The sequence below is a fragment of the Pan troglodytes genome, chromosome 20, assembly GCF_028858775.2.
Source record: "Pan troglodytes isolate AG18354 chromosome 20, NHGRI_mPanTro3-v2.0_pri, whole genome shotgun sequence".
Taxonomy (NCBI): domain Eukaryota; kingdom Metazoa; phylum Chordata; class Mammalia; order Primates; family Hominidae; genus Pan; species Pan troglodytes.
In genome coordinates this window covers 47,055,170-47,069,095 of record NC_072418.2, presented here as the reverse complement: position 1 = coordinate 47,069,095, position 13,926 = coordinate 47,055,170, and the positions used below count along the sequence as shown (strand labels likewise).

The window sequence follows — 13,926 nt, the reverse complement described above, 5'->3', positions numbered from 1 at the left end:
TTCCTGTTCTTGAACATTTGTTCTTTCCATTTTAAAATGCAGTGACATCATCAATGTGGTCTTCTACTTTTTGGAGTTTTAGTGTCATAGGCATAGTTTCCTATCCTATGGTTTTCATATCAAACAGTTGCACCTTATACATTCTGGCATGTTCTGCTCTCCAAAAGACATATTTTTACTGCCAGCAATAAAGAGGAGGATTTAAATGTTACTCCTGCCCCCAATAATGAATATATTTGATGAAATTACCAAACTCCATTTTCTCTTCCTGTTTCATAGCGTTGGTGGAAGAATATTGGATAAGAAGGTTGACAAAAGCTGTCCTTCAAATTTAGAATATTTTATACCAGAGAAGTTAAAAAAAAAAAGAAATTGTACAGCAATTAAAAGGCAATCATACCAAGGCCTGCATAGAAATCACAAATCATGATCAATCTAGGATTGACTAAGAAAATTTCTGTCAATGTACATCTGGCACTTTTAAAAGTGTTACTGTAAATCTTGCCTTAATACTGTTGAAAACACTTAATTGTGAAATATGCAGTGGTCTGTTATTGCAAAATTAACCAAACCTTTTCAGTCTATACTGTGAGAAAAACTACAAAAGATAATTAAATTTATACCGTATACAAGCAATGGACATTTCATAGAGCCACAAATAATACTCTGACTTCAGAGCACAGGATGGGGGGAAGCCAGGAGCCAAGTGCAATAAAATAATATTCAATGAATATGATAAATCTGATCAAGAAAAAAATTTAAAAGAAAAAATAATAATATGCAAAATATTGCTATGGATTGCAGTACTGAGTTTACTCTGCATTTCAACTCATGTTTACCAGAATTATTTTTTGCAGGCTTCCCTTTTTGGATACACAAAATTGTATCCAAATCCATACATATGTTTTATCCTTTCATTGATTTAACAAACAAGTACTGAACACATACAAAGTGCTAATCAGTGTTAAGGCTGTGACGATTTAGCAGCAAAGAAAGACACATGTAGCTTACATTCTAGTGGACATCAATTTGGACATGTCCACCATTAGTCTGGTAAATTCATGAACTCTTACTCTTTCTAAGGCCTGTCTCCTGAATGATAGCTGTAATTATCAAACTTCTGAATGAAGCTTTATTGCACCATTTACAAGGATTCTCCATTATGGTGGTCCTGAGACTACTGGGGCATGCTGAGCTATGGCTGAAGCACTGATGTTATCTTAAACAAATGTTTTCTCTCTTCCAAGAATGGGTGAAATTTATCACCAGCATGGATTCAGAGATAAAATACTCAAAGGGAAGTGCTTACTATGTGCCTCATATTTTAATGTGTCTCTCCTTTGTGAACTTTCAGATGAGACTGCATTCATGAAGACTGAGTGAAGACTTTATTGCACCATCACATCACTAAGGTTTTTCTCCAACATGAACATTCTGATGAAGTCGAAGGCTTGAGGCCTGACTAAAGCACATATCACACTCCCTACACTTCCATGTTTTCTCTCCCATGTGGACCCTCTGATGCATATCAAGATTCAAGCGCCTGTTGTAGCCCTTCCCACAGTCCTCACATTTGTATGGCTTTTCTACACTGTGAACTTTTTCTTGCACTTTAGAGAATGAATTCTGTACAATGTTCTTCCCATGCTGCTCACATTTGAGAGGTGTTTCTCTGCTGTGGCGTCTCTGATGGGTCAGACGAGTTGAGGACCAGCTGAAGCCCTTCCCACACTCATCACATTTGTATGGCTTTTCTCCAGTGTGCACTCTTTGATGAGAATGAAGCTGTGAATTCTGAGTAAATCTTTTCCCACACTCTTCACATTTGAATGGTTTTTCTCCACTGTGCAGTCTCTGATGTTTCAAAAGACACGAGGCCCAGCCAAAACTCTTCCCACATTCCTTACAATTGTATGGTCTCTCTCCTGTGTGGACCTTCTGGTGCATATCAAGATTAAACTTACTATTGTAGCCCTTTCCACACTTCTCACATTTGTATGGCTTTTCTCCAGTGTGAACTCTCTGATGGGAATGAAGATGTGAATTTTGAGTAAACCTCTTCCCACACTCTTCACATTGGAATGGTTTTTCTCCACTGTGGAGTCTCTCATGTTTCAAAAGACATGGGGCCCGACTAAAGCTCTTCCCACATTCCTTACAATTATACAGTTTCTCTCCTGTATGGACGCGCTGGTGAAAGTCAAGATCCAACCTCCTTTTGTAGCCCTTCCCACACTCCACACATTTGTATGGTTTTTCTCCACTATGGGATCTCTGGTGGGAATAGCATTGTGAATTTGTGTAAAATCCTTTCCCACATTCTTCACATTTGAATGGTTTTTCTCCACTGTGGACTCGCTGATGTTTCAAAAGACACGAGGCCCATCTGAAGCTCTTCCCACACTCTTTACAATTATATGGCTTCTCTCCCGTGTGGACCATATGATGCGTATAAAGATCTCGCCTACAAATAAAGCCTTTTCCACACTCCTCACATTTGTATGGTTTCTCTCCTGTGTGGATCATGCGATGACTATTAAGTGCTGATCTCTGACGAAAGCTCTTATCACACGTATCACATCGGAATGGTTTCTCTGCCGTGTGAACCATGGAATGCCTATTAAGTCTTGATCTACCACAGAAGCTCTTACCACATATATCACATTTGAATGGCTTCTCCCCCGTATGGATTCTCTGATGTTCTTGAAGCTGGGAATCGTGAATGAAGGCCTTCCCGCATTCCTCACAATTATAAGGTTTCTCTCCTGTGTGTAATTTATGATGAACATTAAGTGCTGATCTACGACTGAAGCCTTTCCCACATTCCACACATTTGAACGGTTTCTCTCCAGTGTGGACTCTCTGATGAGTTTGCAGATGTGAACTCTGACTGAATTCCTTACCACACACGTCACACTTATAGCATTTCTCTCCCATGTGGACTCTCTGATGAATACGAAGGGCTGAGATGTAACAAAAGTTTTTTCCACACTCATCACACGTATGAGACTTCTCTCCTGAGTGTAATTGTTGATGAAAATCAAAGAGGGAGACATCACTGAAGGATGGTTTATATCCATTGCCCTGGGAAGATTTCTGTCTTGTGTGAATTACAGATAGTCCTGCCTCAGTCTGGCAGGGGAAATCACCTTCTTTGGAGAACTGAGAGCTATTTATCACCAAGTCTTGAGACCTGGTTAAATCACTTGCAATTTTTTCCCAGATTTGCTGGAAGGACCACTCTTGATGTGTTCCTGCTTCTGAAACAGTCTCCATCTCAGTTTGGATCTTGTCTCCTATCAGAATACAGAATTAAAAGATGAGGACAAGTGAAGCCTTCGTTCAGTGTTATCAAGATTTCACTTAGGCCATGGCATGAAACTCTCATGAGTATAGACAACATTTAGTTTGTATTTTTCAAGTGCACCATAATCTTTGGTTTGGATGAGGCCAATTTCGAACTAAACCAAGTATCATATGTAAAATACTTGATAGAAATAAAAGACGAAAAACAATAGATGTTGACATGGGTGTGGTGAAAAGAAACGCTTATACACTGCTGGTGTGAATGTAAATTAGTACAACCTCTATGAAATTCAGTATGGAGATTCTCTAAAGAACTAAAAGTGGATCTACCATTTGATCCAGCAATCCCACTACTATCTACCCAAAGGAAAAGAAGTCATTACATCAAAAGAACACCTGCATGCCTATATTTATTACAGCACAATTCACAATTTCAAAGATATGGAACCAACCTAAGTGCCCACCAACCAATGAGTGGATAAAGAAAATATGGTATATATTCACCATGGAATACTATTCAGCCATAAAAAAATGAAATAATGTCTTTTGCAGCAACTTGGATGGAGCTGGAGGCTATTATTCTAAGTGAAGTAACTCAGGAATGGAAAACCAAATACCGTGTTTTCACTTATAAGTGGGAGTTAAGCTGTGGGTATGCAAAGGCATACAGAGTGATATAATGGACTATGGAGACTCAAAATGGGGAGGGCGGAAGGTAGGGTAAGGGAAAAAGCTACAAGTTGGGTACAATGTACACTTCTCAGGTGATGGGTACACTAAAATCTCAGACTTCACCATTAGACAATTCATCCATGTAACCAAAAACCAGTATATACTTTAATAAAATAAAAAAAGACTACTGAAATAAAATTTTTAATAAAATAAAAATAAAAGACAATAATAAAATTAATATGATACAAACATTATACCTGCTACTCTTCCTAGTGAATTTCCTAATCAGTCTAAAATCTTGCATGGTAAATTATGAAACTAATAAATTGTGTATATAATAAAATATGAATCAAAACCAATTTTAAAGAAAAGTAATATAATCAAGACTTGGTACATTTGTGTTTATATTGTGTATCCTTACAAAGTAAAGATATTAACCTTACTCAAAATGAGGTCTAGATGTTTTCCTCAGGATCTGAGAGGTAATGTCTAGGAGTTTATGCCTGAGGAGAGTGTCTTTGTTTGCTTGAGAGTAAAACTAGGTCACTGGAAAGTGAAACAATATGATTTAAGGTTGTGGCTGGCCACGCCTTTGGGGGTTGGTGCCCCCTATGTCACAAAGAGCAACGTGATTTAAGATGAGGCTTTAGATTACATGGAATCAGTGGCCCAGGAGACTGACTAGCCACATGGGAATCAATCAACAAATAATGGCTATGTAAGAGGTTTTTGGGGAGAAGAGAGAGTCTCTTTCAGGATGTCGATATTTTGAGAGGGCAGTTTCCTAATTCCTTCCAAGTTATAAAGTTGAAAATAGAGCACTAGGTCTCTAAAAAATAAAGGAAAAATTATGTTGTAAAATCTATATTCTTTTATGTTTTTAACAATTAAATCTGTATACAATGAAGATGCAGAAATATACATATTTTTGAACAAAGATGACCAGAAATATAGGCAATGTTCAGCTGCATGAATTGTGTTACTCTCTTCCTCATTCTTCCCCATCCAGGAGAAGAAGAAACCTGGGGTCAGTGACGTGCATGCAGACTTTGGAAAGGCAAATGGGCTGCAGATGGACTCAAAGGAAAGCTAGCTGGGAAGCTGGTTATTATCTGACACATCACAAAATGGAGAATTTTTTCCCCTTGTAGAAGAGCTGTCTCACTAGTAGACATCAGAATGCTCATTCAAAAATGATTTCTTTCCAGAAATGAATATGCTTCCTATGAAAAGCTCCAGGATAAGTCACATGGAAGGCATATAGCTCAGTATGGTAATAAATAGAATGCTTAGAAGTTTCCATGGGATGTGGGTGCACCGTAAACACACAAGGCAATCAAATAACGGAATCTAAGAACATTGTAATTAAATACATGGCCATTGGAAGACAAAAAACATGTTCTGCAATATCTCTCTTTCACCGTAGTTTGTGTTTCACTTATTAGCTCTCTCCATAATTTCAGGAGACAGTGAAGTCACCCCATTCATTAGCTCATATATCAGGTTAACAAAAATTTGGAAACCTGCCATGTACCAGGACCATTCTAGGCACTGAAAATACAGCCACGAAGAGTTAAAATTCCTTAGACATTATAGTCCAGCATGTAGAAGTGACAGATAAACAGAAGTATGTGAGACTTGGTACAAGAGAGCACAAGAAGAATCAAAATAGAATGGAATTATAAAGAGAGTGGTTTGGGATGGCTTCTCTCATGACTTTAAAACTGAAAAGAAACTTGAATAACTGAAGGAGATGCCAGAAGGTTTTGAGGTGACAGAGTATCCCAGTGACTGAGATGAGCAAGTAAGGGCTGAGACAGAAGCTTCTGTAGAGACAGAATAATGGTTCCTAAAAGATGTCCACATCCAGTCCCCAGGACTTATGATCACGTTGTTATACAGCAGGGGAACAGAGGTTGTAGATGCAATTAAGGTTGCTAGTCAGTTAACCAGAGAACAGAAAGATCATCCTGGATTATCCAGGAGTGATCAAAACAATTACAAGGGACCCAAAAGGTGAAAGAGGAAGGCATAAGAAGAGTGGCAGAGGGAGCGTGACTATGGGGATGCAAGTTGCTGCCTTTGAAGATGGAGGAAGGGAAGCAAGAGCCAAGGAGTATGGACAGTGCCTAGACACTGATAAACTAAAGTAAAGGCTTCTCCCCAAGAGCATCCAGAAAACATTAAGCCCTACAGACAACTTGATAATTGCCCGGTGAGATGTATCAGACTTCATCCCTAAAGAACACAAAAATAATAAATGTTTGTCTCTCAGTCTGCTCAGTCTGTGGTCACTGGGTACTAGCAAAAGGCAACACAGTGCCCTTGGGAGGACAGAGAAACAGCAGGGAGAATAAAGTGGCTGGTAAAGACAGAGCAAGAAGGAGAGGACAGGAGATGTAGTTAGAGAGGTGGCAGGGAGGGGATGAAGAGCAGATCACAGGGTCTCTAAAAGTCAATTAAAGAGGTTGTAACTTTAATAAAAATAAGCCAAACAAGCTTTTGAGCTGAGGAATGGCAATCTGACTTATATTTCCTAAGGATCACTTTGGCTGCTATGAGAACAGATGTCAGGATGTGAAGGCGGGTGGCAGGGCCACCAGGTGTAAGATGGTTGTCAATAATCCAAGAAAGAGGTTTGGCCATTTAGGACAGGGCAATGGATTTGAGCATGGACAGAAGTGAAACAGGTGGAAGAGACATACAGGGATTCACAGTTGCTTGATTCTTACCTGAATTCCCTTCCCTTTGGATTGCTGTCTTCATCATCCAAATCTTTTCTTCCCTTAGGAAGTGGAAAGTATCCCTGTGGAATGCTTGATGTCCTGCAAACAGGCAAACTTACATGCTTAATCCCAACACATTCTAGGTAATATCAAGGCAAAGTTTACCAGAAATTTAGGTTCTTACTGCACACTCAAACTTGAACCATAGGTTCAAGTTACTAATTAAGACTTGAAACTTTGTACCCTAGGATACAAAGCCACTTCTGGGGCCTGACGTTCAGTTACAGAGGGTGCCTGTCCTCACCCACTGAGAGCAGGTTCCTGAAGTTCTCCAGCATCACATCTCGATACAGCTTCCTCTGAGCAAGGTCCAGCAGCCCCAGCTCTTCCTCAGTGAAGACCACAGCCACGTCCTTGAAGGTCATTGCCTCCTATAGCATCAAACATATGCAATCTCAGTCTCATGACCAATGATTCCTGGGAGAGGTGTGGCACTGAGCAGACAGAGGGGAGGGGTGGGAAGTTGTTTTGGATCTTGAGAGACATAGGTCAACTCATAGATTTCCTACTCATTCTGTCTGTATCCTGACAATGACTGATTTCCCTGAGTTCCACCAGAAACACAAAGATGAAAAAGACCTCCTGTATTTTTACTTCATGCAATCATTGAGTCTTCTTGTAAGTAACCCTCTAGGACTCTAAATGTGGCGTCCTGGGCTACACATATATATGTTTTGACAAATCTTGACAATCACCCTCAGCAACGTTTAGCAATTCAGTCCTGACTTTGTTTGATAATGCCCATTGTCTTCCTCTCTCAAACTCAAACCCTGGATGTTATTGTTTTTCTTCAACATTTGCCAAACTGACAAGCTTATGGTGACATGTTTGAGTAGTTATGCAGTGAGTCCTCTGTACTCTCCAGGCAAAAACTACATACATTAATTGCAACATTGAATGTCATGATCTGCAGCCAGCGTGCCTTAGAGCGCATATATAAGGCTCTGTCCCTTTCCAGTCATGTGACCTTGGACAAGTTGGCCTGAATGCATTACTTTCCTCTCTATATAATGATCGTCACATGATATAGTTTTCAAATAATTAAACAGTGGAATATACATATGTTACTGGGGAAAAGTGTGTAGCAAGACTGAATACTTAATAAACATTAGCTATTTTTATTTTTGTCAATTGTTGTTGATTTTATCTCATGTCTGCATAGTGTTCCATGGAACTAATCTATTGTTATTCTAAATAATGAATATTTAATTTTATATCTTTTCCATGATTACCAATCCAATAAAGAACATTTCAGGTAGATCTTACTCTCCTATTTAAAGTAAGTTTTAAATAACAAAATGTCAGAAATTTAAAATTATGATTATGTCATGTTTTCTCAATTTTTTTTTTTTTACCTAACTTCAAAATCTTTCAAGGGGATACATTATTCTGGTTTTTCTTAACATAGCCAAAAGCAAGTTATCAATTTTCCCATTACTTTGGTAATCTGATTAGGAAGAAATTGTTTTTTTCTTTTTTTTCTTTTTGTAGAGATAAGAGTCTTGCTATGTTTCCCAGGATGGTCTTGAGCTCCTGGTTTCATACAATCCTCCTTCCTAAGCCTCCTAAAGTGCCAGGATTATAGGTGTGAGTCACAGGCCTGGCCATGATTTTGTTTTTTTATTCTCACTTATTTGATTATAAATGAATACCACCATCTTTTCAAATATTTATTGACATCTGTTTTTCTCCTTCTATACATTCCTGGTAATGTCCTTTATTCGTATTTCTTTGGATTTTCTTCCCTGGTCTGGGCGTAAGATTCTTATTTTGGATTGTATCTTGTTTTAGATATCCAAATGGTAAATATTTTCACCTTAGACTGTTACATTTTCTGGTTTGTGTAAGGCATCTTTTCCCATAATGAATTTTAAAATGTTCTATAACAATTGTGGTAATTGCCGTCCTTGGGTGCCTGAAGTGCTGGGGGCCATGGAAGAGGTACCACGACAGGAAGAGAAGATGCCCCCCTCCCAAGGTAGGTCCAGGGAGGAGCGATGCCACCTGTGGACATCATCACTCAACAGGACACTCCAGACACCCACACCACAGGGCACAGTTCCCTCAATGGAGAATTCTCTCTTTCTTTTTCTCTCTCTTTCAACTGAGTAAAAAGGCTAAAATAACTAATATTCTTGACCCTTGGTCTCCTGTCTGAACCCGAGCAGGTTTCTCATATTTCATGTGTTTAAGAGGAAGATAAGAACAGCCTCATTCAGCTGTTCTGAGGAGTAAATGAAGAAACAAAACACAAATGACTGGCAAATTTTCTAGTATCATGCACAAAAAATTTAGGTTAGGCTGGGTGCGGTGGCTCACGCCTGTAATTCCAGCACTTTGGGAGGCCAAGGCAGGTGGATCACCTGAGGTCGGGAGTTCGAGACCAGCCTGACCAACATGGAGAAACCCTGTCTCTACTAAAAATACAAAATTAGGCATGGTGACGCATGCCTGTAACCCCAGCCACTCAGGAGGCTGAGACAGGAGAATCCCTCGAACCTGGGAGGCAGAGGCTGCAGTGAGCCGAGATTGCACCATTGCACTCCAGCCTGGGCAACAAGAGTGAAACTCCATCTCAAAAAAAAAAAAAATTAGCTTACATATTACTTTGGTCAAATTCCTTAATATATAAAGGAATAAAGAAAGGCCAGTAAATAAAAGACACAGAAGGCATGACTCAGGCATGGGGGAAAGAGAATCTAGATCTTCCTGTGTGGAAACTTCCAGCAATCCTTGTGTGAAGCCACAGTTACAGCCTGCCATGATGTGCCACATATGGATACTCTATCTACAAAACAGCCAACATGGCACACATCAAAAGTAGCCTTTCAAAACTGAGTTCCTGGTGTCTGGAAGTATAAAGTAATTAAAAAGGAACATTGATTAAATGGGAATATGGTGCAACCATTAAAAATGAACATTATATAATATTAAATACAAAGAGTGCAATTTAAATTAGATTAACATCACCAATACAAATACAGTTATGAATGCACATGAGGAAGAGTATCACAGGATAAAAATAGCTAATGTGTGAGCAGAGAAGTAGTATAATGAAATAATTATCCATTCCTACAATCTTGTCTACTCCATAGAATAAATGATACAAGAAAACAAGTAGTAAAAACAAATGCAAAATCCACTCAAAAGTAACAAAGGAAGTACATGGTACACAAGAGATCCTCAAATGTCTGTTTTTCTCCTTGAGTCTTCCCAAGACAGAGGAAAACTTGTGACAATTTAAGTACTGAGAGGGAATTTTAAGAGTAATAGAAGCAAGTCCTACCCACCTTGAACATGGTCATTTTCCCTCTTACTTCTGGAAACTTGCAGAGTCCTGAGTGATGCAGTTCCTGGGAAAGCAGAATTGTGCCTGCAAAGTGCCAGGAAAGGCAGAAAAAGAGACATGAAAAGGTGGCCAGGGATGCCACCCACCAACAGGGATGTGTATTGTGAATTGGCACATGACTGTTCAAAGCAGCATTAATCATAAAAACCCAAAACGGCACAACCAAAATGCCCTCCTGTGGGTAAATGAATAGACAAATCATGGTCTATCCATACAATGGAATCTTACTTGGAAATTTAAAGAAATGAAGTACTGACTCATGCTACAACATACATGAACCTTTGAAACATTATTGCTAAATGAAAGAAGCCAGTTAAAAAGGACCACATATTGCAGGATTCCATTTCTATAAAATGTCTGGGTAGGAAAATGCATAGAGAAAACTGATTAGTGATTGCTTCAGATCTGAGTGAGAATGAAGTCTAACCATAAGTAGGCAGGAGGAGATCAATATGAGCATGAAATGATCACCAAATTGTGGTGATGGTTACTCCATTCAGCAAACTGTCTAATGATCACTGGATGTACACCTGATATAAGTAAGTTATATGATACAATAGGTTGGAAAAAATAATGGTTAATGTACACGTTATCTAACTTAAGAGTCAATTCTAAGGCCATATTGATAGAATATTTGTAGTTGAACAAAGAGTAAATGGAGGAGAAGGTCATTTTACAGCTGAATGCCCACTAATAATGTTATCTACTCCTAAGAAACTTTATTCTTTTCAATTTTTTTTAAGTAACTTTATAGTGGAGAAATCTGAAAGACAGCGTCTCGGCCAAGTGGACAAGGTTGAGATCACCAATGAAGAGACAAACTGACATCACTTGGACACTGTTATGTTGCAATGAAAAGGACATTTCAGCACTTCTGTGGTATCCCTACCAACAATGCATAATCTGAACCCGCATTTCACCACTTCTGTGGTATCCCTACCAACAATGCATAATGTGAACCCGCATTTCACCACTTCTGTGGTATCCCTACCAACAATGCATAATGTGAACCCACACATGAATTACATCAGACACAACTCCAAATGAATGCCTTTCTCCAAAATAACTTGCCTATACTCTTCAAAAATATCAAGCATAGAAAGACAAAGGGTGTAGAATCCTCAAGATTAAAGATTATGGAAATGTGACAATTAAAGGCAATGCATAAAATTAGACTGTGAACACAGGTGGTGGTGGCAGATGGGTAGTGGACACTTGTAAGAACCTTAAGTGAAAAATTGAACAAATTTAAATATAGAACTGCAGAGTACATAACATGAAGTTAGGTAATATGTTATCTAGCACTGTATAATAGATAATACAATAAACTATATTAGCAGTCTTTGGATAGATATCTAATATTTAATAAATAACATTATCTGGTATACAATCTGAAATTAACTAATATGTTATGTGAAACCATATACTAGGTCTTCCTAAATTCTACTTACCAAGACAGCCCCTGGTACGTGGGCTTCCTTGCTGCAGAAAGCTATAATCAGCTGTCTCTGGTTACAGGTATGTTTCTGGTGGTATTCAGCTGATGGTCATCAACAAAACAAACAGGAAAAATGTAAACACTTGGCAAACGTGGGTAAAGAGTAAATAAGAATTTCTTAGGCTACTTTTGCAACTTTTCTATAGGTTTCAAATGATATGAAAATAAAAAGTTTTATAATTTTAGGAAACAGTCATAGGAAAAATAATAACAATAATGAGATTAATGAGTATGATATAACATGATAATTCACTAGTTTAGTCTGTCAGCATTTGGAAATTTCCATAGTTAAACACATAAGGGGGAAATATTAAGAAAAAAATTATAAAAATTTGTAAATGTTCATAAATAAACCTATAAATATACAAAAAGAAAGAAACACATTACGAGCTTAACAGTTGCTACCTTTACATCATGGATTCATAGGTAATAAAAACATTTTGTTCTTTTTTTTTTTTTTTGAGACGGAGTCTCGCACTGTCGCCCAGACTGGAGTGCAATGGCAGATCTCCGCTCACTGCAACCTCCGCCTCCCAGATTCAAACGATTCTCCTGCCTCACCCTCCCGAGTAGATGGGATTACAGGCGCCCACCACCACGCCCAGCTAATTTTTGTAATTATTTTTTAGTAGAGATGCGGTTTCACCATGTTGGCCAGGCTGGTCTCGAACTCCTGACCTCGTGATCCGCCCGCCTGGACCTCCCAAAGTGCTGGGATTACTTTGGCGTAAGCCACCGCGCCAGGCCCATTTTGTTCTTAATAAAGAAAAATAGAATGCTGTACAATGACATGGTTCTATAAGAATACAAAATATTTGTAATGATTGAAACAAAATAGTTGACAACATTTTTAGAAACTCAGAAAATTTCAAGCCCCTAAGTCTTGCTTTCCCCACCTAAGTCCAACTAGTTCATCTGCCTCAATGACAACGTATCCCAAGAGAAGATCAAATCAGGCTCTGACCCAGACTGCTTAGGTTCCAACCCCAGCTCCACCTCTCACTAGTCGGGTGCCTATGCGCTCTGTGTCTCACTTTCGTTTTTAAAATAGAAAAAAGCAATACTTCTCCACAGAGCCACGGTGTGGCGTAAATTTATTTGTATAAAGCCCTTAGAATGAAGTTACTAATTAAGACTTAATTATTATCGACCCCCATGCCCGAGGACACAACCTATACACTCTCGGTTGGGGTGAGCATCTCGGTCAAAGAGCCAAGGACCACTCACGTAGAGCTTTGCCCTCAGAAGCCAAGAAGTCCCTCCCTGCAGCTCTTTTGGAAAGGTCGGGGTGGGGAACGAGAAAGCTGTGAAACACCTTGACCGCGTCGCCGTCCCCCATAAAAGTTAAATGCTCCTTTCCCTTCATGAAAGTGGACGCAACCCTCGCTCTCCTAAAAAGAGGTCAGAAGGCTTCCGGGATCATCCGGCGTCCTGCAGGGATCAGGGAGAAGGGCCGAGGCCCCTGCAGCTGGAGCTCTGACCCCACCCGGTCCTTCGTGGGAAATTAACAAGAGACCACCAGTCACCAAGTGACAGGGACTGCTTTAAGGCTCTCATTTGTGTTACCTCTTCCAGTTCCCAAAACGATTCCATTAGGATGGCCCTAAAGTCCCCATTTTAAAGAACAGTAACGGGAAACCCAAGGAGATTAACACCCCAACGTTATATCGCGAAGAAGTGGCCACGCGGGTGGGGTGCAGGGGGCGGAGTGGGCGAGCTCAGAGCCCCGGAAACCCTGAAACCAGGTGAGACGCGACCCAACCAAGTACCAATGCCCCCGGGAAGCGAGGACAGACCCAAGCCCAAGAAGGTGCCACGGACGAGAACGCAAACAGCGGCCCTTGCCCCTCCAAACCTCTACTCTCCGACGAGGCCCCTTTTCCCCTAATTCGATCACCAGTTCTTTGAGGATCCAATGCGTAGGTCCAGGAAATTCAGAAGGGTCTGCAACGCGCGGAACTGCCCCAAACTATCGCGGAAAAACTGCAGCAACCTCAGTCCCCGAGCGGAAGTGTCCGCGACTCCGCCGAATGTTTGGACTCCACTTCCCAGAATTCCCCGGGACCCGCCAGCCGGAGCCAAACTGACCGCGACTCCACTGAGCGTCTGGACTACACTTCCCAGAATTCCCTGGGACCCAACTGCCGGAGCTAAACCGACCGCGATTCCACTGAGGGTCTGGACTGTACTCCTGCAGCATTGCACTCAAGGGGAAGTGTTGACGACTACTGGGAAGCCCTTGACCACTCTTCCCACGGGGAACGAATCTCGTACCCCCGAGCGCCTGTTGGGAAATGTGGACTTCTACCCTGAGA

The 13,926-nt window shown here is 40.2% G+C and overlaps 1 protein-coding gene across 2 annotated transcripts; it reads right to left on the bottom strand.

Moving 5' to 3' along the window:
• Positions 1-1,365: 1,365 nt before the first annotated feature.
• On the bottom strand, positions 1,366-13,678 carry ZNF224 (zinc finger protein 224). 2 transcript variants are annotated; one of them, XM_003316429.6, is made up of 6 exons: positions 13,467-13,678; positions 11,565-11,653; positions 10,055-10,137; positions 7,009-7,135; positions 6,711-6,803; positions 1,366-3,296 (listed from the first exon to the last, which is right to left on the bottom strand). In XM_003316429.6, the coding sequence occupies exons 3-6, from the start codon at positions 10,067-10,069 to the stop codon at positions 1,408-1,410; spliced, it is 2,124 nt and encodes a 707-aa protein (XP_003316477.5). In that variant the 5' UTR covers positions 10,070-10,137; positions 11,565-11,653; positions 13,467-13,678; the 3' UTR covers positions 1,366-1,407. The 2 variants fall into 2 exon arrangements, with proteins under 2 accessions (XP_003316477.5, XP_003339371.3); XM_003339323.6 differs by having other exon boundaries at positions 13,509-13,669.
• Positions 13,679-13,926: the final 248 nt, after the last annotated feature.